General features: G+C 39.9%; 1 protein-coding gene across 2 annotated transcripts in view; it reads left to right on the forward strand.

Moving 5' to 3' along the window:
• The window catches only part of rab3gap1 (RAB3 GTPase activating protein subunit 1), a 65,539-nt gene that overhangs the window by 21,903 nt on the left and 20,619 nt on the right, over window positions 1-23,017 (forward strand). For both annotated transcript variants that reach the window (XM_076759304.1, XM_076759305.1), the window contains exons 9-20: window positions 3,089-3,170; window positions 3,504-3,572; window positions 4,187-4,260; window positions 11,057-11,149; window positions 11,433-11,605; window positions 12,692-12,799; window positions 12,919-13,091; window positions 13,747-13,801; window positions 15,682-16,050; window positions 16,939-17,076; window positions 20,011-20,238; window positions 20,498-20,594. In XM_076759304.1, coding sequence (XP_076615419.1) covers window positions 3,089-3,170; window positions 3,504-3,572; window positions 4,187-4,260; window positions 11,057-11,149; window positions 11,433-11,605; window positions 12,692-12,799; window positions 12,919-13,091; window positions 13,747-13,801; window positions 15,682-16,050; window positions 16,939-17,076; window positions 20,011-20,238; window positions 20,498-20,594 — 1,659 coding nt within the window. The remainder of the gene's footprint in view (window positions 1-3,088; window positions 3,171-3,503; window positions 3,573-4,186; window positions 4,261-11,056; window positions 11,150-11,432; window positions 11,606-12,691; window positions 12,800-12,918; window positions 13,092-13,746; window positions 13,802-15,681; window positions 16,051-16,938; window positions 17,077-20,010; window positions 20,239-20,497; window positions 20,595-23,017) is intronic.

A 23,017-nucleotide genomic window follows, 5' to 3' on the forward strand; every position in this document is an offset into this window, starting at 1 on the left:
AACGCACACACACCAAAAGTAATGAGTTCACCGTAATGTTACATCAATTCACTGTCAAATTTCCCATTGGGGACATCAATAATCTCAACCAATTTCCTCCAAGTGGAATGACTTTGGGGTGGCTGTGGCTCAGGAGGTAGAGCATTTGTCCACCAATCAGAAGGTCAGTGGTTCAATCCCTGGCCTACATGTCGAAGTATCTTTAGGCAAGATGCTGAACCCCAAATTAAGTGAATGGATAACGCTCATAATGAAGAGGTGGCTTAGCTGCTATATGAATGTATGTGAATGGGTGAATGCAGACTTGTTGTAAAAGCACTTTGAGTGGTTGTCAGACTAGAAAAGGGCTATATAATTACAGTCCATTTACTTTCTCTGTTTAGCAGTGGAAGTGACTGCTTTTGTTTGATCTGGTTATTGACTTGCCAGCATGACACTCATTCAAAGAAAATTACACTTTCCTGAACTTTTCTCATTCCTGTGCTGGTGATTGATTGTTTCCCATTCCCACTCAAGCGGTGAATATAGGCCTTGTGATTTGCCTTTGGTGTGTGTGCTATAACATGAGCATAATTCCAAATAAAAGGATATTCAAATATATCATGTGAATACTATTTGAATGTCATTTTTGGCCAGTGTTGAAAATCGTATGTAGCACACATTTTTCCAAATGTGATTGCTGTAAATTTCAGTACACTGAGCTTGTTAGTCAAATTACGTGTTTCTTGAATTTTCAGATGAGTTTGGTAAACTGGTTGGTAAGCAAAAGAGAGGCTGATGATAGTCATGATGAAGCTGAGGAGATTGGGAGGTGGGCACTTATTTTATCTCCTGTTTGTGAAATGTGAAGATGCAGAGTAGGAGTTATTTGATTTTATTCTTGTTGGTTGCTCAATCAAGCGCTTTATTTCATGCATTCCACTGTAAGACAGGATGACTCGTAGTACAGGTGAGAAGGGTATGAAATGAGGTGAGAGGACAGTAGAGAGACAGAGGAAAGAGGCAGAACAGAAGTACAGGAGAGAGGAGGAGAAGTAAGACCAATCACAGGACATAGGCATTTTGGTAAAGTCAATTGACATTTGAAAGTAGTACAATATACAGTGGCTGGCAAAGTATTCACCCCCCTGGCATTTTTTGTGTTTTGTTGCCTCACAATCTGGAATTAAAATGTTTGAGGGTTTGCATCATCATCATTTACAGAACATGCCTACAACTTTAAAGATGTGATTTTTTTTTTTTTTTTTTTTTTTTTTTGTGAAGCAAGCAACAAATAGGACAAAATGACAAAACTTCAGCGTGCATAACTATTCATCCCCCTGAAGTCAGTACTTTTTAGAGCCACCTTTTGCAGCAATTACAGCTGCAAGTCACTTTGGATGTCTCTATGAGCTTGCCACATCTTGCCACTGGGATTTTTGCCCATTGCTCAAGGCAAAACTGCTCCAGCTACTTCATGTTGGATGGTTTTCACCTGTGAACAGCAAACTTGAAGTCTGACCACAGATTCTCAATTGGATTGAGGTCTGGACGTTGACTAGGCCATTCCAACACATTTAAATGTGTCCCCTTAAACCACTCAGGTGTTGCTTTAGCAGTATACTTTGGGTTATTGTCCTGCTGGAAGGTGAACCTCAGTGCCAGTCTCAAATCACAGGCAGACTGAAACAGGTTTTCCTCAAGAATATCCCTGTATTTAGCACCATCCATCTTTCCCTCGACTCAGATCAGTTTCGCAGTCCCTGCTGCTGAAAAACATCCCCACAGGACGATGCTGCCACCACCATGTTTCACTGTGGGGATGGTGTTCTTGGGGTGATGGGATGGGTTGGGTTTGCGGCAGACATAGCTTTTCCTTGGTGGCCGAAAAGTTCAATTTTAGTCTCATCTGACAGAGCACCTTCCTCCATACATTTGGGGAGTCGCCCACATGCTTTTTGTCAAACTTAAAATGTGCCTCCTTATTTTTAACACGAAGTAATGACTTTTTTCTGGCCACTCTTCCATAAAGCCCAGCTCTGTGGAGTGTAAGGCTTATTGTGGTCCAATGGACAAATACTCCACTCTCTGTTGCAGAACTCTGCAACTCCTTCAGGATTACCTTTGGTCTCTGTGCCGCTTCTCTGAATAATGCCCTGGTCTGTGAGTTTTGGTGGGCGTCCCTCTGTTGGCAGGTTTGTTGTGGTACCATGTTCTTTCCATTTAAAGATAATGGATTTGACGGTGCTCCGGGGGATCATCAAAGATTTGGATATTTGTTTATAACCCAACCCTGTACTTCTCAACAAGTTTGTCCCTGACTTGTTTGAAGAGCTCCTTGGTCTTCATGGTGTGATGCCTCTTGCTTAGTGGTGTTGCAGCCCCTGGGGCTTTTCGGAAAAGGTGTGTTTATACTGACAGATCATGTGACACTTAGATTGCAGACAGGTGGGCTTCATTTCACTAATTATGTGACTTCATAGCAAAGGGGGTGAATCCATATGCACTTGCAATTTTTCAGTTTTTATTTTTTAGAATTCTTTTTTATATATATTTTTCACATTTCACTTCACCAACTTAGACTATTTTGTGCAGATCCGTGGCATAAAATTCAGATTAAAAAACATTTAAATTACAGGTCGTAATGTAACAAAATAGGGGGGTGAATACTTTTGCAAGGCACTGTATGTCTAAAGCCTTACTCGTGTCCGTGAATGCACTAAATATCTTACAGTGGCGCAAAATAAAACTCGTGTCAGCACCACTCCCGGAAAAAAATCCAAAGGGAAACACTATGTTTTTAAGTGTATTTAATTTAATGCTGAATCCGAGAATTATTGCAAAAAAGAGTTAATATTTGTGACTGCATAGTGCACACACGTTTTGAACTAATGACACTGAAAATGTATGAAAGTCAATTTGTGTGCACTAGGTAGCAAATAATGAATAATGTCCCCAGTCTCCCTTCACAGCCATTGAATGCTGCTCTTGATGACCACTCTGACTGGTGCTTGTCATGTGTAAATACTCAGTTTTTGATGATGACAGTTTTATTGCTGTGTAGTGCAGCTGTTTTTTCTATTGTGTATTTTGTTTGGCTTTCTGGCAGACTTTGACACACTTCTTGGAGGTGAGGTGGGAGGGGTGGAGTTTGGGAAGCTTCCATTTGGAGCCTGTGAGGAGCCAATCAGGTAAAGGCATTGTAATTTAGATGACCTTCCAGTACATTTCAAAAACTGAAATTGCGTGTTTTCATTTGGCTTTGATCACATTTCAGTCCCCCACAGTTTGTGCAGTAGATATGACAATTTTATCACATGTAAAAATGCGTTTTTGATGTTATGTCCTCTTGATTTCAGTGAGATCCTGTGAATTTTATATATTTTTGTTTCTGTATGTTTTTATGTTCACATAAATAATACAGTTGATCACAAAAACACATAAGAATAAACTATTATATAATGAATGTCTTAATCTCACTGCAAAACAAAATTCATTATTTTGTCTGTTTTTGGCTGTTGTAGTGAGCTTCATCTTGCCGCCACTTGGCCTCATCTGACGGAAGGCATAGTTGTAGATAATGATGTCTACAGGTAAGAGTGTCCTGTTTTCTCTATGTGGACTCTCTGTGACTCCCACTACAACAACACACTCCTTCATGTTGATCTTTGAAAGATTTCATGTTGTTCACTAGAGAAATATCTGTATATGCAGAGACTGTTTCTGTCTACATTTTTCAACTGGACTGTAAACACATGGGGTTAGGGAATGGCTTTTGAAGGAGCAGTCAAAACATCCACTATGAAAAAAGTGCACTGTTGACATCAGTTTGCAGGCTAGACAGCTAAATAGCTAGTCAGCTTTAGCATATAAGAGTTCAGTTTAGATGCTGAATGTTATTATTATTGTTCCTCCTTACAACTGTTGACAAAGGTTGTCTGTCCTTGTTAACTTTTGGCTTCAGTGCTCCTGCTGGCTGAAACATGTACACTGGCCTGTCTACTCAGAGTCTTGGAAGATTCAATTTCTGATTCATCCTTTTTTGTTTATTTAATGTACAAGTAAGGGCTGTGTGCATATCATGTGTAGAGGTCTTAAAAGAAAAATCTATTGTAGATTTAGTCTGTGGTTTGTAATCTTGACAGAAATGTGGATCCGCAGCAGGCTATGTGATTTAACCATATACTCTGTTTCTGTGGTCCCGCAGTGACCTTGACCCTCTCCAAGCTCCCCACTGGTCAGTCCGAGTCAGAACAGCTGAAAACCCTCAATGTTTACTGGGTAAGCTGAATCCCTTGGTGTCTGGTAGGCATTTTTTTTAAACACAGTATGTAATATTTCAATGAGATTATATTGTTTCACCTGTTTCCAATACCAGTCATCCTGTTTCAAGAATTTTGAAATAGAATGAAATGCTCTTCCACAGTGAGGCCTTGATTAGTTTACTATTTGAATGATGGCATGTATATACTGTTTTGCTTGCGGTAAAAACACTTGAACACTTCTTATTCCTTTACTACAGTGGCGATCAGTAATTTGAGACTTAATAGGCAAGAACTCAGAAAGTATTTTCTACCATCCGGTGTCTAGGCCTCTGAAGCAAACAAACATAACAGAGCATCCCATATTCCTGACAGACACAGGTTCACCACCAGTCTTGATTAACCGAAATAAGCCTTTTTCAGCCAATCCCTGAACGTCTTCCTTTGGGTTTTACCTGACTATGGGTATTTTGTGAGTTAATAAAGATGCCCTGGGAAAAAAAAAAACATACACAACAGTCTTTTATAAAGAGAATATATAACATGGAAAATAAAACCTACTGAATGGTAGTAATACACCAAAGTTAAAAATGGAGAACATAGGATGCATAAATTCATGTACAATTCAACATTTAAAAAGAAGTGCTACTGTGCTGGGCAAAGTGCTAAAGTTCCAGGCCTGTATCAAGACAGTCATAGCTAGTTAAAGGCCTAAGTGAAGAGATTCGGTTTTTAACTTTCTTTTAACAATATTTAGTGAGCTGGCTTCCCTGACATCTATAGGTAGTGTGTTTCAAAGCTTTAGGGTGTAATTGACAAAGCCTGAATCCCCAATTTTCTTTTGGCTCTTGCTGGAAACCTCCAATAAAGCAGCAGCAGATGATTACAGTGTTCTTGAAGGCAAACTGTGAACAAGGGAGTTCACCCTTTAGTGGAGCAGCAGTATTTAAAGCTGGTGACCAGGTGTTGTTGAAATGTTCCAACAATGGCATTTAAAGAGCAGTCATAGCTGTGTAACTCAAGTGATCTCATATTGCAGAACATTGCCTCTGCCTTGCCATCTAGGAATCTCTTTTCAACCAGAAATTCCCTTTTAGTCTTAAAGAACAGGTTGCCATTAAAAAGAAAGTGATGGTCAGAACTTTTTATTTTATTTTATTTTTTATTTTTTTTTTGTCTGATCCCAAGTATTGCCCAACCCACCCGCCTGTCCATCCACCCACCCACCAGACCTACATCACTAAATGAAAATAATGGGTCTGATTGCCCCTACAATATGTTAGAAAAGGTGGCTGTGACTCAGAAGGTAGAGTGGTTGTCCACTTATTAGAAGGTTCGTGCTTCAGTCCCTTGCCCCTGTAGTCTACAAGTGGATGAATCCTTGGGCAAGATACTGAACCCCAAATTGCTCCCAAATTGCTCCCAATGCTGTCATTGGTGTGCGATTGTGTGTGAATGGTTAAAAGCTTATAATGTGCAGGTGACCTAGCCACTATCATATGAATGTAAGTGTGAAAGGTTAAATGCAGACTTGTGTTGTAAAAGTGCTCTGAGTGGTCATCAGACTAGAAAAGTGCTATAGAAATACAGTCCATTTACTCACCATATGATAAGACACTTATCGCTCTGCCCCTGGTGCTGCTTTGAGACTGTCTGATCTCACTGTCTGGTTCATCTTCTCCCAACTTACGAGCTGAAACTAAATCTCCTAAGCCTGTGGTCAAGATGGTGAGGAACAATGAGGCAAAGCTGAAATTTCAGGCCTTCTTTGACAGCACTGACTGTTGTGGAATGTTTTTAGGGCTGCAACTACAGACTTGGATGAATTCACTGACCCTCTTATATCAGGTTTTTGAGGATATGTATGTCACCAACTTGAATTTCTGTATTTGTAACAACAACAGACCTTGGCTTACAGCTAAACTCAGGCAGCTTTGTCAGGCCAAGGAGGAGGCCTACAGAAGTGGAGACTGAATCCTGTACAACTAGGCCAGAAACATACTGAAAAAGGAGACCAGAGTAGCGAAGAGAATTTACACTGAAACGCTTAAAAACGGGTTTTCAGCCAGTGACCCTGTGTCAATGAAGAAAGGCTTGTCAGACAATACCAGCTGCAAGAAACCACACTGTAGAGAACCATCAACTGTCTGATGACCTGACTGTGTTTTACTGTAGAATTAATAAGCCAACATTCACACCCCTCACCTACTCTGACTCAGACATTTCACAACCTACCCAACCAAACAACCAGCCAAGGTCATAACAACCAAAACTGTGGAGATAACAGTGGACCAACAATCATCAAAAGACCCAGCTCAGGAAGTACAGGAACTGCTGTTCCTGTTCTACACTGACTGCAATCATCCAGTCTGTTCTCTGTACATCCATCACTGTGGTTTGGATCAGTCACCATACAGGACAGGGTTTTTACTGCAGTCAGCATGACAGAAAAAAATCATTGGTGCCTTTGGTGCTCCTGAATGGAAGACAGGAAGCATCACAGCAAACTCATCACACCCTGGATAAATCCTGTTCTGCCTTCTTCCCTCTTGCAGTCACTGCACAGCAAAACAGCCTTATAGAAGAACAGAACAGATACCTTCCACACACCATCACTCTGACCAACAGTTCATAGTCATCAGTCAGTCATGTAGTGTCAGAAACCCTGTAACACCCCAAAACACCCATTGTAATTGTAAATGATAAATTATGTAATTTACAGTTTAAATAATTTTTTGATATGTACAACTCATCACTGTCAAATAAATATCTAACCATGCTATATATACAGTATGTAGACCTGTGTACTTGCATATACACTAAGTAACCATCTATTTCATGTAATCTATAACACAAACTTTTTACATTAGTAAAAGGCCAGTATTTATTTCAGTATTTTTTCCAGAGTGGAGGATACAAAAGAAAACCACTGGACGGGTTGAACCAGAACAAACGCTGGACAGTAGTTAGTTCCACTTTCACTGTTGTAATTATCAGTCATTTCACTTATCGTGTCTTCGTAGATATTAGGTTAATAAATTCTCATTAAGACCAAGTTGTTGTATAATCCTTAAAAGTAGAGATGGAGGATTTATGGCTTTTGTTATCCAACTGATGAAGTGGATCCACTGATTTAATTTGGTTCTTAATTTTCCTCTATGGAGGTGGTGCCCCAGATGGGTGCTTAACAGATAAATGACAGTTTCCCTACATGGTCATGTAACATAATTTTAAATCACCATTCTCTACAACAAATTCATGTATACAGTATGTATAATAAAGTTGTACCATATTCCTAAGATATTTTGTGAGTGGGAGTCAGCGTGCTCTGCCTACTAGTTTAGCAACCTGACCTGTTGTCAGCTGCTGCTTGCAACACTAGAGGTTTTGTGGTCTGACACCTGCATTTGCCATTACTAAAAGAGTAGTGTCAGAATAAGTTAATAAAACTGCCTGATTGCTTGAAGTCCCTGAGAGGACCTTTGTTAGAAAAAAAAAGATTGTGTTTGCATGTCTCAGGCAAAATAGTAGTTAGTAGGGATGTAACAATACCAAAGATTCCTCCGTTCAAACCTGCTGGTGAAGCGAGGTTAAAATTGTATGGAGAACACTTTATGTGTGTGGACAGCCCAGCCTCTCTCACCGCCACATCCACAGTTCCTGCGTTGTCTGTAACGACAGCAGTACCATGATTGTTGTTATTCTTCAAGTGGAGCTCCCCCTCCAAAACTGCAGATTTAAAAACCTCAGCTATGTTGAGTCTAGTGTGTGATTGGAAAAGAGGCTGCATCTTTTCATCTCAGGGCTCCAAATGCTTCTTTCAGGTTCCTTTTGCCTGGCTCAAGCTTTTGTGTGGTTGACTGTCATCTGGCAGTATTTGTTAACTGTTTTGCATTTCTCAGTTTCCTTTTTGCCATTGTCGATTTTTGAAATGGGACAACCGTCCCTCAGAGGACTTGTATTTTCTCAAAATATAAGTAACTGTCTCTGTGTCCTGAGCAAGACCGGGTACTTCTTGCCTCATGGAGATCCTGCTGTGGGTGTTGCATCATCTGACATCAGCTTCCTGGAATTCTAGAGCACCTAAAACTGGTGATGTCTATAAAAGTGAATAGAATTACAAGCTGACTTCTGGTGGCTGATTCGGTTAATTCAACATTAATATAATCTCTAAAGATAAACCTTACCTCTCAAGTCCCTACCAGCCTCTGTTAGTTAGCTGCACTATTTAATTGAAAGATGGCGGTGGGAATGAGAGGCAAACAGTTTCAAAAAATTAAGATTTCTCATTAAAATAAGGGCTGGTTGAGTGAGCAACTATACAGCTGGAAGCACCTGGGAGATGAGACAAGGACTGTAAATCTCATTGCAACAGTGATGTGGAAACTACTAGCTATCCTTATACTGATGTGCATTGGTGTGTGTAAACCAGTCAAAAGTTTGGACACACCTGCTCATTCAATGTTTTGGTTTTTTTTTTTTTTCTACATTGTAGATTACTACTGAAGACATCCAAACTATGAAGGAACACATGGAATTATGTAGTAAAAAAAAAAAGTGTTAAACAAACCAGAATATCTTTTGTATTTTAGATTCTTCAAAGTGGCCACCATTTGCTTTGATGACAGCTTTGCAGACTCTTGGCATTCTCTCAATCAGCTTCATGAGTTAGTCACCTGGAATGGTTTTCAATTAACAGGTGTGCCTTGTCAAGAGTTAATTTCTGCAATTTCTTGCCTTAATGTGTTTGAGACCATCAGTTGTGTTGTGCAGAGGTAGGGTTGATACAAAGGTCTATACAGTGAATGGCCCTATTTGACTACTGTTCTAATCCATATTATGACAAGAACCACTCAACAAAGTAAAGAGAAACGACAGTCCATCATTACTTTATGACATGAAGATCAGTCAATCCGGAAAATTTCAAGAACTTTGAATGTAACCTCAAGTGCAGTGCAAAGACCATCAAACGCTATGACACTGGCTCTCATGAGGACCGCCACAGGAAAGGAAGACCAAGAATTACCTCTGCTACAGAGGATAAGTTCATCAGAGTTACCAGCCTCATAAACTGCAAATTAACAGCACCTCAGATTAGAACCCACATAAATGCTTCACAGAGTTCAAGTAACAGACATATCTTAATATCAGCTGCTGATGGGAGAGGAGAGGAGACTGTGTGAATCAGGCCTTCATGATCAAATTGCTGCAAACATGCAACAAGAAGAAGTGAATTGCTTGGGCCAAGAAACACAAGGAATGGACTTTAGACCAGTGGAAATGTGTCCTTTGGTCTGATGAGTCCAAATTTGAGATTTTTGGCTACACCTACCATGTCTTTGTGAGATGCAGAAAAGGTAAGTGAATGGTCTCTCCATGTGTGGTTCCCACTGTGAATCATGGAGGAGGAGGTGTAATGGTGTGGGGGTGCTTTGCTGGTGACACTGTAGGTGATTTATTCAAAATTCAAGCCATGCTTAACCAGCATAGCTACCACAGCATTCTGCAGCAATATGCCATCCCATCTGGTTTGTGTTTAGTGGGACCATCATTTCTTTTTCAACAGGACAATGACCCCAAACACACCTCCAGGCTATTTAAGGGCTATTTGACCAAGACAGAGAGCGATGAAGTGCTGTGTCAGATGACCTGGCCTCCACAATCACCTGACCTAAACCCAATTGGGATGGTTTGGGATGAGTTGGACTGCAGAGTGAAGACAAAGCAGCCAACAAGTGCTCAGCACCTCTGGGAACTCCTTCTAGACTGTTGGAAAACCATTCCAGGTGACTACATCATGAAGCTGAGAGAAGGCCAAGAGTGTGCAAAGCTGTCATCAAAGCAAATGGTGGCTTCTTTGAAGAATCTAAAATATAAAACATATTCTGGTTTGTTTAACACTTTTTTGTTTACTACATAATTCCATATGTCTTTCTTCATAATTTGGATGTCTTCAGTTTTAATCTACAATGTAGAAAAAATATAAAGAAAAACCATTGAATGAGCAGGTGTGTCCAAACTTTTGACTGGTACTGTATATATTGTATATAGAGCAAAGTGACAGTAATGAATTTGGCAGCTCAAAAGTTCAGCAGTCTTATGGCCTGTGGGATAAAGCTGTCCTGAGCCTGGTAGTGTGGTTGCTGGGGTTACTGGGATGATCCTGTCTGCCTTCTGTCTTCTGATATTGAGATAGAGTTTGTTGTCCTGACACCAAAATGTCAGGGCTCTGACCTCCTCTCTATAGGCCATCACACTGGCACCAGTGATCATGCCAGTGATGGTCTCGTCGTTAGCAAGCTTAATGGTGTTGGAGCTATGGATGGCTACACAGTTGTGTCTGAACAGGGAGTACAGGAGAGAACTGAGTACACAGCCCTGAGAGGCACTGGTGTTCAGAGTCCTGGCGGAAGATGTGGTGTTGCTGGATAATCTGGATCTGCGCATCGGAAGTTCAGGATCCAGTCACATAGAGCTGTGTTTAGCCCTAGGTCTTTGAGCTTGATGACGAGTTTAGGGAACACAAGCGTATTGAATGTTGAACTACAGTCAATGAACAGCATTCTTACATATGAGCTCCTCTGGTTCAAGTGGGAGAGGACAGTGAGGAGGCTTAGAGCAATGGTGTCATCTGAAGATCTTTATGATCTATGTGCAAATAGAGGTGGGTCCTGTGATTCAGGTAAGGAGGAGGTGAAGACTATTGGGCCGTAGTCATTCAAGAAGTGGGTTTTGGTCTTTGCAGAGGATCTGGGTGGTATAAGCAGTGTAAAAACTGTTGGAAAGTTTTGACCCATTTTTTTCTTCCCATGCAGGTGACTTTCTGACAGAGTTCTTTAAACTCTGCTGTAGGAAAGAGTCTACAGAAGAGATTCTGGGAAGAGGACTGGCTGAAGAGGAGGGCAAAGGTGTGGTTATTGGTTGTACTGTTTAACACTGGAATAGATGCTATTGTTCGTGCTATAATGTAACTAAGCACACCATATTCTAAAGCATTTTGTCGACTTATTTCCTTCACTGGTGTTTGTGAAATGTTTGCATTTAGCCACATATTAACACGGCTCTCTATGCCGATGTTTCCTCAGAAATACAATATATAAATACCTAAATACGTACAGAATTTATACAGTATAAAATATTTGATGGTAACGGCTTAATGATTGGAAAAACCTGCTCTTTTTTACCTTGCAGAAAATAGTGACATCAGCTCTGCTTTATCCAAGCTGACAGAGCCAGCAGCGACAGTGCCAATCTCCAAACTTTCTGTCTCCAACATGGTGCATAGTGCCCGAAAGCACATCCAACGCCACCGACAGATTGACGAGTCACCACTCAATACTGATGTACTCAATTCTGTCCTGCTGGTATGGCTTATTTGTGCTGACTCTTTTATATGGGTAGTATTGTTACAGAAAACCAACACGATGGAAACTAGGGGTTAAAAATGGAGATGAATATAAGAGTTGCCTGACACATAAATCTAAAAAGATGAACTGAAATTCCAATGTGCACTATGAGTTCAAAATTAATTTTTTAATTAATTAATTTTTTCCAGCTCATTACAACTTCATGCTAGACAGTTGAAATGGCTAGGCTAAATGGCTAAAGGACCCATCTCAAGATATATACTCCACCTCAGTAATAGAACCCACAATCTGCCTCATTCTCTGTCGCTGTCACAGATTTAACCCATCCCTGTGACCAAATCACTCTGGCTGAATCAGGGTGCACCCATATCAGACACTTACTATAAGTCATGCCTGTGACTGAAGCAGGCTTCCATTCAGCATGCGTCACGACGTACTCTTGAATACCTGTTTTACAATGCCCGAAATCTTTTTGAGTCAACTTGCATCTTGCCATTGCTTATTTTTTTGCATTCACACTGCCACGTTTATTTCATTTTCAGTCTGTTCAGAACTTAACAGAGTCTTCACATGTATCGTAAATAACACTTCTTCCTGCACAGTTGTGTGCAGAGGTCCTCCATGGATAGCAGCTCAATTCACTCTTCATATTCCCTCACATAGAGGACTTTAAAATCATGGAGGAACCACTATACCAGGAGTTATGTCTGCTGTAGCAGCCCCAAAAAAAACAAAGACACAGAATACTATGTATTTATATGTATAGATGTGTACATGTGTGTGTAATTTATATATGGGCGTGAATGTATATGTGCATTTATGATAATGTGTTTATGGTATGTATTGCATTTATCTGTACATTTTTCCTGTGAGACACGAACATGTGCAGGCTTTGAAAACAATATCCCCCTGGGACAGTAAATATATCCTCCTTTGTGCTAAATGTCAATTATGCACATAGGCGGGGTTACCCCAATACTCAGTATGCAAGACATTTCAACACTGATAGATAGATTCTATATAAATGTATAATTGAATTGCACTCTTATATTTAAGGGTTTGTGGGGTTTTTTTCTGTGTCAGTATCTCTTCCCAGATGCTGCTGTGGAGAAGTCACCTGACAAAAGCAAGAATAAAACTGCACAGTCAAATCCCTGTGGGAAAGCTGAGCGAGAACAAAACTCTGACTATGTATGTTTGCCCTTTTACCACACACACTGACAGTTTGATTGGGGGTGCCAGCCAGCAGATGTCTGAGATTTCAAGTCAGTTTTCAGCGTTCTCTCTGTTTGCTGTCCCCCTATGTCCAGAACCTATTTCTCCAACTGAAGTCAGCACCAAGTGACAGTCTGACCTACCGGCTTGCCCTATGTGTGTGTCTGGTCAACTACAACCATGGTGGGCTTCGGGCTGTTGCCCACCTCTGGCAGGAGTTTGTCCTAGAGTTGCGCTACCGCTGGGAAAACAACTACCTTATCTACGGGTAGGAATGATGTATACCTGGGCTGCTCTTAGGCTTGTTTGGGAAGCTCTATAGGAACAGCACCTTAAATGAATCTATCCTGTCAGACAGTGTTCTCATCACTTACTGGCTGAATTTTAGATTTTGCCATCTGGACCTTGCTTTAAACTCCCACAATTCAGCCATTCTGCTTCTTAATTCTGCAAAGAACTATAGAACCCCCCCTTTTAATTGACTCACTATTTATTATTTTTTCATTATGCCTGCAAGGTAGGCAATCTTTGTATTGTGTGTGATTGTGTGATCTGCTGCACAACAAATTCAACAAATTGCCCCATTGGGGGACAATAAAGTAAATTGAACTTGAACTTGATATTTGGACATTTAGTCATTTTTGTGACGTTGGCACATTTGTGACTCACATGTGGATTTCATTTGCACACTTTCATCAACATCTATTTTGAGTATTCAAACAAACTGATAAGATACAGAAATCTAAGTGTAAGTATTTTGAAGATACAAGGCACATGCAAGGTAATTCTTTTTGCAAGGATGCATGAGTTGAAGCACGAGTTGAAGCAGTTCAAGAAGTACTTCTTGTAGTTGCTCAGTCTGTTAATATAGCCATGTTCACTCGTAGTCATCTTATATTCTCCATATGTTTCCTAATCTGCAGACTGGCTGGTGGACCTCCTGATCTTCGCTGTTGTCTTTTGCATCAGAAGCTCCAGGTAACATTTATACAAAATGCACACTATGTGTGTTTAACCCATAAGGATAAATGAAATTATTTGGAAATGCACAAGACAAATAACTCTGTGGCAGAGGTTATTCTTAGTTGGCAGACGTGACACTCTTAGACACCGCTTGCACTGGAGGTCCTCAATGGCAGTTAGCTGATCACCAGTGATGTACTGGGTGGTTTTCACTACCCGTTGCAGGGCCTTCCGTTCAAATTTGATGGCAGCAATGCTTTGAATTTGATGCCAGCAACACATTTCGAACAAGTTAGGACATTGGCAACAACATACAGCAAAAATTGTGGAATAGCTTTGTTGTATGATTCCTTCTCTGGCAGCAGACATCAGCTTTCAAAGTCTGCCTTGCCTCCTTGATATGCCAAGTGTGAGCTCTGGTGGCAGGAACCACAAAGGTCCTTCAGTGGGACGGTGTGTGGTAGCCATAACATGGAGGCCGTGTTTGCTTCTGCTATTTGCACGCCATTACATTGTTTTGTCCTTCTCTCTCTCTCTGTCTCTCTCTTCTCTGGCCATTGTGCACCCCTACAGCACCCTGGTGCCCCAGCACATGTCTGTATGTCCTATGCCAGCTGCCAGCTATGGGAGAAGCAAAATAGTGTGGAGAATTTTTAATTTTCCTTAATCCGTAGACATTCTATATGCCCATGTTCTGGCAATTTTGCACTAAAAAGCACAGAGTCATTGATTGTCTTTCTGAGAGTTTATTCTGACGCCTGCAGACAGACTCCCTCCTTGCTGTCTCAAGTGTGACATGGCAAGAAAGAGCCGGGAGCAGGAGAAGTTGTTGATTATATATAGTGCATTATCTTTGTAGACAGGGTGACTTTGTTCTATCATCAGAACAATGTCAGCACAATAGGCACGTCATAATGTGTTGTACAATCAGGACACAAGGTTCACTTAATCAGTGCGTAATAACTTACTATGTAGTGTCATGGTAGCAGATTATGACACGCACACACCGAATCATATGACATGGTTATTCATTTGGCTTTAAGACAGTGAATACTTATGATTGAGTAAAAGAGAGGAGAAATAATAAGAATTCCCATTACACCCATACATTTCAAATAAAAAAACACCATCAAAATATCTCCAAGAGACAAAATCATTAAAATTATATCTGAGCTGAAAGTAACAACAAAAAAATCACAACTGAATAATAATTAAGACCACTGCAATAAGCTTCCTACATGAGCAGAATCTCCTATGCTCAAAAAAAAGAAAAGGTCTTAACAAACTATGTGCTATGTCTGTATACTGTGAATAGGTCCATTTTATGTTTTTGATGAGATTCTTCTAATATCTAATCTATGAAAATGATTTTGGTAATAGTCAGATTAGCTGTCTCCGACTGAATATTTCAGCATTCATCTGTGTTTGCCACTGCAAAATAGAAGTTGAATGAGAGTTTCAATTCAACATCTTGTTATGTTATATTTATGCACTTGTTCAAATGTACATATGTAGGCAAATTCACTGTAATAAATGATGAGACTGATGAGAAAATGAATCACTGAATTCACTAGAGGAGAAGTGGGGCTGAATGGCACTCCCGATAGTTATTAAGTCCTCCGCTGCACAATCAATACATGATGACGACTTGGAAAAACATAAAACAATCATCTTCCCTCATATCATCCTTCATGTCATTAAACTTTTCAGCTCATTGCATTTTTTTTAGCAGTGGCACCACTCCCGCTTTCTCTTTGCGTGGTTAATGGTGGTGTTGTGTCTGAGTAAAAATGTGAGGAACATTAATGTGTGAGTAAACAAGTTGACATTATAACAAGATGAAGACAGCAATGTGAAGTATTCCATGTCTGAAAAAGGCTTTAATTCCTGCATAGATGCTGAACTGCTGCATCGAGAGGAAGAGGGCCAGAGATGAAGCTCGCAAGGTGTTGGAAGGAAGCAAAGAGAAAGAGTGTAGGGTGTTCGGTGGCCGCCTGAACATCCAGTCTGCGCCAGAGTCTTCGACAGCAACAATGACTGCATCTGCCTCAACAAGGGAGGTGTCTCCAGGGAAATCCTGGGACTCATGGAGCGACAGTGAGGATGAGTTCTTTGAGTGTCTGAGTGACCAGGGAGAGACAGAAGCTCCACATACTGAGGGAGAAAAGGATGACAGTAAAAGTAAAGCAGAGGGTAGGCTACACCCCTATAATGACATGACTCTACTCAACTCTATGGAGCCTCTCTACGTTCCTGTCACACAGGTCAGGATCTCTCTATGTCTCTTTCACTCACTCATTCACACACATATTCATGAAGTCTTTGGTTTAGATAAATGTGTATCAGTTATTTACAAAAACAGATCTAAAATGTAAGTTAATATATGTACAGTATATGTATCGCTTCATGTATTATAGATATAATGATATGATGTTTGTTTTTTGTGCTTGTCTTTTAAAATCCCTGCCTCCATATGAATGTTGATTGGTCAAAATATTGAACATTTTAGCTACAATTTGGGGAAAAAATAAATTAATAAATAGAATTCAAATACTCATTACTTAAATCTTGGAGATAGTCAACTGGTCAGTTTGCCAGAGCTGCTGTTACATGCTACATACGTGCTTATCTTAAACATTAGGATTGCTTTACTTTTTCCACTCTATCTTAATACAATACTTACATACCCATATGTACACTGAAAGTTTTTAGTCACAGTAATTGATCCATACTACCTGTAAAATATTCGTTCTTGAAGCAATTTCAATGTAAGTGATGGGCTTCAAAATCCACAGTCCTCTCTGTGCAAAATGTGTTTGGAATTTCAGCTGTATCCAATATGAAGTTTCAGCAGTCTAAATTTGACAAATCCAAGAATAATCTCAGAGGTTCATTAACAATGTATTAGTCTAATTCTAAGGTTAAAATATAGTAAATTCAATAATAGGCAGGTGTTATGTGATGTATGGGGACTTTATGAAACCAATTTATAAAAGCAGTTGGTGCTTTTTGTGGGGCCTAGATTAAAGACCATGTTTGGTTGTAGCAGAACTTGAAATCCAGTGCCTGTACAAATGAACAAAAACGCTTGTGCAAGTGATATTAGTGAATGAAAGTACAGTGATGCTCCTTGGTGTGTGTTTGATTTTCAGGAACCTGCTCCCATGACAGAGGATTTGTTAGAGGAGCAGTCAGAAGTACTGGCCAAACTGGGCACATCAGCTGAAGGTACCCATCTCCGTGCCCGGATGCAGAGTGCCTGTCTGCTCTCTGACATGGAGTCCTTTAAGGTGAGAGAGGCAGACTTATACACATTCAAACTGTACATGTGCTGTATTTATTAAGCAGTAGCTGCAGGCTGGAGTCGCAGTTTGCATGCCATTTGTGTGTGTTTTTGCAGTGTGTATCTATATCCTAATTGCATATGCATTTAAGGGAGGATCATGTAAATAATGCATTCTGCTAGACTTACGGAGGTCACACTATTTGTGACCTCAGAGGTCCAAATAGTGTGATTAACACAGTGCAGATGAAATTTCTAAGAGCCACAAGGAAGGTAATAGTGGGACAAGAAAGGTCAATTAAATAGTAAAAACTGACTAGAGACAAAAATTAAGCTATCAGGCTGTTATTAATGAAGACAATATCTGATTAATGCAAAAGAATAGTAAACGGATGATGCGGTTTGTGTTCATCAGACTGGAATTTGAGCTTGACCATCAATGAAGTGTAAAATCACTGCAGCATGCAACTGAACTTTTCTGTCTTTTGTTAAGATGTTGTAGTGTGCACTTTACTGCTCTCTGTGCACCATCTCAACTTCCACCTCCTCTGTCTCTCTGTCCATCTCTCTCTCCTCCTTGACTGATGTAAATGTACCCATTTCGATAGACCCCCAATGTGGGTTTGACCACTGTGTCAGTCTGAATGTGGTCGCAAGTCCCTGCAACAGTTCATTATCATTATTAGCTATAAGGTTACTTATCATTGTACAACTCTGGGTTGTATGAAACAAAAGCAAGTTGTATTCCCTTTATGCTATTCACAAAGCAAATTATGTAAATGGATGAGTCAATAATACAGCATAAAGCTAAACTATTTTTATGATGTAAGAGGAATTGAGGAGTCTCACAGCCTGAGGAAAGATACTGATCTTTAGTCTTGGTGGTATGACAGCACATACTTCTGTATCACTTGCCAGATGGCAGCAGGGTGAACAGGCTGTGGTGGGGGTGGGTGTTGTCTTTTAGTGTCCCTTGAGCTCTGCACAGGCACTTCACCTCACCCATATCACTGATGCTTGGTAGATGGATACCAATGATTTTATGGGTAGTTTTGATCATCCGCTGCAGAGCCCTTCTTTCCTGGGCCATGCAATTTGTAATGTTTTCAACCAGGATGTTAGCAAGAGCTTGGCACAGGAATGTTCCTTAAGAGCCACAGTCGTTTCGGAGCTTTCTTGACTAGGTTAGAGATGGTTCCCTCTGATGCTAATTCCCAGGAACATGAAACTGTTCACTGTGGCAGTCACATGTTAAAAATGTCAGTAATAACATGAACTAGCTGATCTGCATCTTTTAAGTGCACAGGTATGGTTTCAGTTGGATTCAAGATTCACTGCAGGTCTTCTGGAGGCGAAGTAGACTCTACAGGTGACTCTGTTGAGGATATCAAAGCAATCGTAACATGTCTTAAACTCTGGAAATGTGGCATCACACATGATGGGGTCCTGTCTTACCTTTTGTGTTCTCTCCTGATGTCTCTGCTCTGCCTCTTTGATCTCAGCTTTCAGTCTCACTCTGGCAGTGTTGTATGCTTCCTTGTCACCTGATTAAAAAGCAGCTTTTTGCATTTTTTTTGATAGGGCTTTCACCTCTCCATTCATCCAGGCTTTCTGGTTAGGGAATGATTTTATTATCTTTCATCAGCACATTTGATGATACTTGATATCACTGTTCATGTATATTCCTCAAGATTGATATGGTTCTCCTGAGTGTCAGCATCTCTTAACATATGTCAGTATGTGCACTCGAAACAGTCCTGCCACTGCTGTGGCTTCTTTTGTCCACACTTAAAGTGTATTTTCTGATGGTGACCTTTTTTATCTGGAATTAAGTAGGCAGGAGAAGCAGGGAAGTATTGTCTGATTGTCCAAGATAGCAGTCAGGGAGGTGACTTGGTGATGACCTCATACAGTTCCTGTAGTAATTTTTTTCATTTGCATCTAGATGAATATAATATATGATATAACAGCAGCAACAAAAACACTGGTGAATTCTCTGGACAGATGATGCGTTCAACATTTTAAGATTAAAAACTTGAAATCTGAGAAACATTGTCCATCCATTTTTGACTGCAGTTGAGCACCAAATATCATTGATGCAAACACAGAGTATGCCTCCCCTGGTCTTATCAGAGCCTTGTGTTCAGTCAGCATGGAGCATGTTCTGCCCGTCAGAAAACTGACAATTATATTTTTTCCTGAAAGTGTTCAGTCCAAACTACGTGACAGTCTACAATGAAAAAGGTTATGTGGATAAGAATAATCGCTATTGGAGAGGACAGAGGCATGATAGTGCTGATTGACTTTACTTTTATTTCCTCCTTGGTCTGAGAAAATGGTAGGTATTACTATCACTGAGTAATGTGGATGGATTATTTTGTCAGATGTGTCAGATGTCTGATGTATTGCCACTAAGTACGTGAGGTTGATATGTTAACAAAAGTGGAAAAAAAGCAGTGGTATCCTGTATATTATTAGAGATTATATGTTAAGCAGAACAATTACTATGTATACCGTGCTACCGTTTTGTAACAGCTATTAAAACAAACCATGGAATACTAAAATTCCTTATCAGGTCACAGAATCAGTTGGGTCACAGAACATGGTATGCACCTGTTTCTTTTAATTATGATATCATGTCTGCTATGAGATTTTTTTCCTTATGATTATGAGATACAGGATTAGGTCTAAATTTTTTGTTTCTTTGGTGAATGCAATGTACTTCTGTAACAGTCTAATCATTAGATTCAGTAATTTTGCTTTGTGATGCAATGCCAGTAACTGAGTCATTCCAGCCTGTGTATTTTTTGCAGAATACATTTCCAGCTCCTAATTGTTTTACCACTTGGCTCATAACATGGCTCTTGATAAAGTTGTCCTTGATCTCATGGTGATAGATGATTTATTACAGAGATAAAACTGTTTTCCTGTCTCTCCACAGGCAGCCAACCCTGGCTGTGTTCTAGAGGACTTTGTGCGGTGGTACTCACCTAGGGATTACGTGGAGGAGGATGTATTAGATGAGAGGGGTAACACAGTGGTGAAAGGTGAGCTTAGTGCCAGGATGAAGATCCCTGGCAACATGTGGGTGGAGGCTTGGGAGACAGCCAGGGTTATACCTGCACGCCGCCAGAGAAGACTTTTTGACGACACTAAGGAAGCTGAAAAGGTAATTTTCAGGTCACGTACAACTGACTTCAAAAGTCACTGACTTAATTAAGCTTAGTAGCATGTTCAGTAAAAGCCTTGTCCAGGCTGGTGACAACTGTTAATGCTACAATTGAACCTAAAAAAGAAAGAGTGCCCTGTCTTTCTGAGAGTCTTGTTAGTCTTTGCAGCGATAACAAATGTAACAGTGATAGCAGCAAGAAGCAAAGACACATGAATGGGAATGAGAAATTAAACCTGAGTTTTGATTGTCTTTTCAGGTTCTGCACTATTTAGCAGTGCAGAAACCTGCAGACTTGACCTGCCATCTCCTACCCTGCATTCTCCATGCTGTAATTCTAAAATTGAAGGAGGAAGGTGAGTGAAGAATGGTTTGTTTTCATTATCAACCCATTATAATAAATTAAGAATTCAAACAAAAAGTATAATTGCTGCATTCTTATGGATGGCCTTGTACATAATTGACACCATTTGTGTCAAAAATGACATAACACTGCCAAATCAAAAAAACAACGGCATCACATACATACTCCTGCAACTCCCCATTAATACTGGTATTTGAAATCATAGAAAAAAGATGCTTTTATTTTCAGTCTCATAATTGTCAAGTTTACACTATTAAAGTATTAAAGGTAAACAAGTGGAAATGTCTGTACATTCAGGATTGTAGTGTGAACAGGAGGTGTTAGAAGCTATTTCAACATAGCATGAATACATCTCCAATGTCGACCTAAAAAAGTGGGACATTTTGCAAAATAACCTTCAAATCTTCAAAATGGACTCTAAAAATTAGGTAACAAGAAGAGGTTCTTGTTAAACAACATGAACAGAGGAAGAAAAACTGCAAATGACAAACATCAACAACCAAACAGCCTTGCCTTATGCATTAGGTACAGTGAAATTTCAAGGTACAAAAGAAATTCAAACATACAGTGAGGAACAAAAACAAAATCATACCCACATGAGATATGAAGATATTCAGATAGCCATCAGAATCAGAATGGGACATGTGGAACAACATCAATACAAAGTAACCACAACATTACCCATCTAAAACAGTGACGATCTGGAGATCACATTTTGAAAATCTGTTCAACGACATGCCAATAAATCTGATGAATTCATATCAATGTACATTTGTGTTCAAAATAATAGCAGTCCAAAATCACTAACCGGATCAATCACTGTTTTTGGTAGAAATTATATTTCTACATGGCAAATAATCTACTAGTAGGTGTAGTAGAGTAATAGAAAACCAACAGACCCAAGTCATGACATGCATGCTGCTGATTCTGTGGAATTGGATCATTAATTGAAAGGGGCGTGTTCAAAATAATAGCAGTGTGGAGTTGAATTAGTGAGGCCATTGATTCTGTGAAAAAACAGGTGTCAAATAGGTGGCCCTTATTCAAGGGCAAAGGTAGCAAATGTTGTACATGCTGGTTATAGTGGATTTCTCTCTGAAAATCAGAGTAAAATGGGTCGTTCCAGACATTGTTCAGAAGAACAACGTACTTTGATTAAAAAGCTGATTGGAGAGGGGAAAACATATAAAGAAGTGCAGTAAATGATAGGCTGCACAGCCAAAATGATCTGATGAAAACGATGATGAAAGACGTGGAAGAAATGGAAAACTACCATTCCAATGAATCGAAAGAATAGTGAAAATGGCAAAGACTCAGCCAATGATCAGCTCCAGGGTGATCAAAGAAGGCCTGAAGTTACCTGTGAGTACTGTAACAATTAGAAGATGCCTATGTGAAGCCAAGCTATCGGCAAGAAGCCCCCGCAAAGTCCCATTGTTGAAAAAATGACGTGCTGAAGAGATTACAATTTTCCAAAGAATACACTGAATAGCCTAAAGACAAATGGCGCAACATTTTGTGGACTAATGAAAGCAAGATTGTTCTTTTTGGGTCTAGGGGCTGCAGACAGTTTGTCAGAGGACCCCCAAACACTGAATTCAAGCCACAGTACACTGTGAAGACAGTGAAGCATGGTGGTGGAAGCATCATGATACAGGGATATTTCTCATACTATGGTGTTGGGCCTATTTATCACATACCAGGGACCATGGATCAGTTTGAATACATCAAAATACTTGAAGAGGTCATGTTGCCTTATGCCGAAGAGGAGATGCCTTTGAAATGGGTGTTTCAAAAAGACAACGACCCCAAACATACCAGTAAGGGAGCAGCATCTTGGTTCCAGACCAACATGATTAATGTTATGGAGTGGCCAGCTCAATCCGCAGACCTTAATCCAATAGAAAACTTAGGCAAAACCAAGAAATGCAGAGGAATTGTGGAATGTAGTCCAGTCGTCTTGGGCTGGAATACCTGTTCACAGGTGCCAGAGGTTGGTCAACTCCATGCAACACAGATGTGAAGCAGTTCTCAGAAACAGGGGTTACACAAATAAATATTAGTTCAATGATTCACAGGAAAGCTAAATCTTCAAGCATTTTTCAGTTTATACAGTAAATAGTTGAGTTTGTAAAGAAAAATGCAGACACTTCTATTTTTTTAACAGCCTAATATTTCCTTTTCTTCACTTTCTGTAAATAACAAATTTGATAAATCTCTCTTCATGTTTTGATTTGGAATAGAATGTGCAGTGTTCCCATTGCCTTTGCGTGTATGGCAATAAAAGCTATTATAAGGATTTTTTTCCTCTTCAACTCCAAACCTCCAAACATTAGAAGAAACAATTTAACAGCCAAAGCCTTCTTGATTTGAAGAATTGAGCAGACAGATAACATTGCTTTGGCCTAGAAAAGC

This window comes from Chaetodon auriga, chromosome 20 (genome assembly GCF_051107435.1).
Source record: "Chaetodon auriga isolate fChaAug3 chromosome 20, fChaAug3.hap1, whole genome shotgun sequence".
Lineage (NCBI taxonomy): Eukaryota > Metazoa > Chordata > Actinopteri > Chaetodontiformes > Chaetodontidae > Chaetodon > Chaetodon auriga.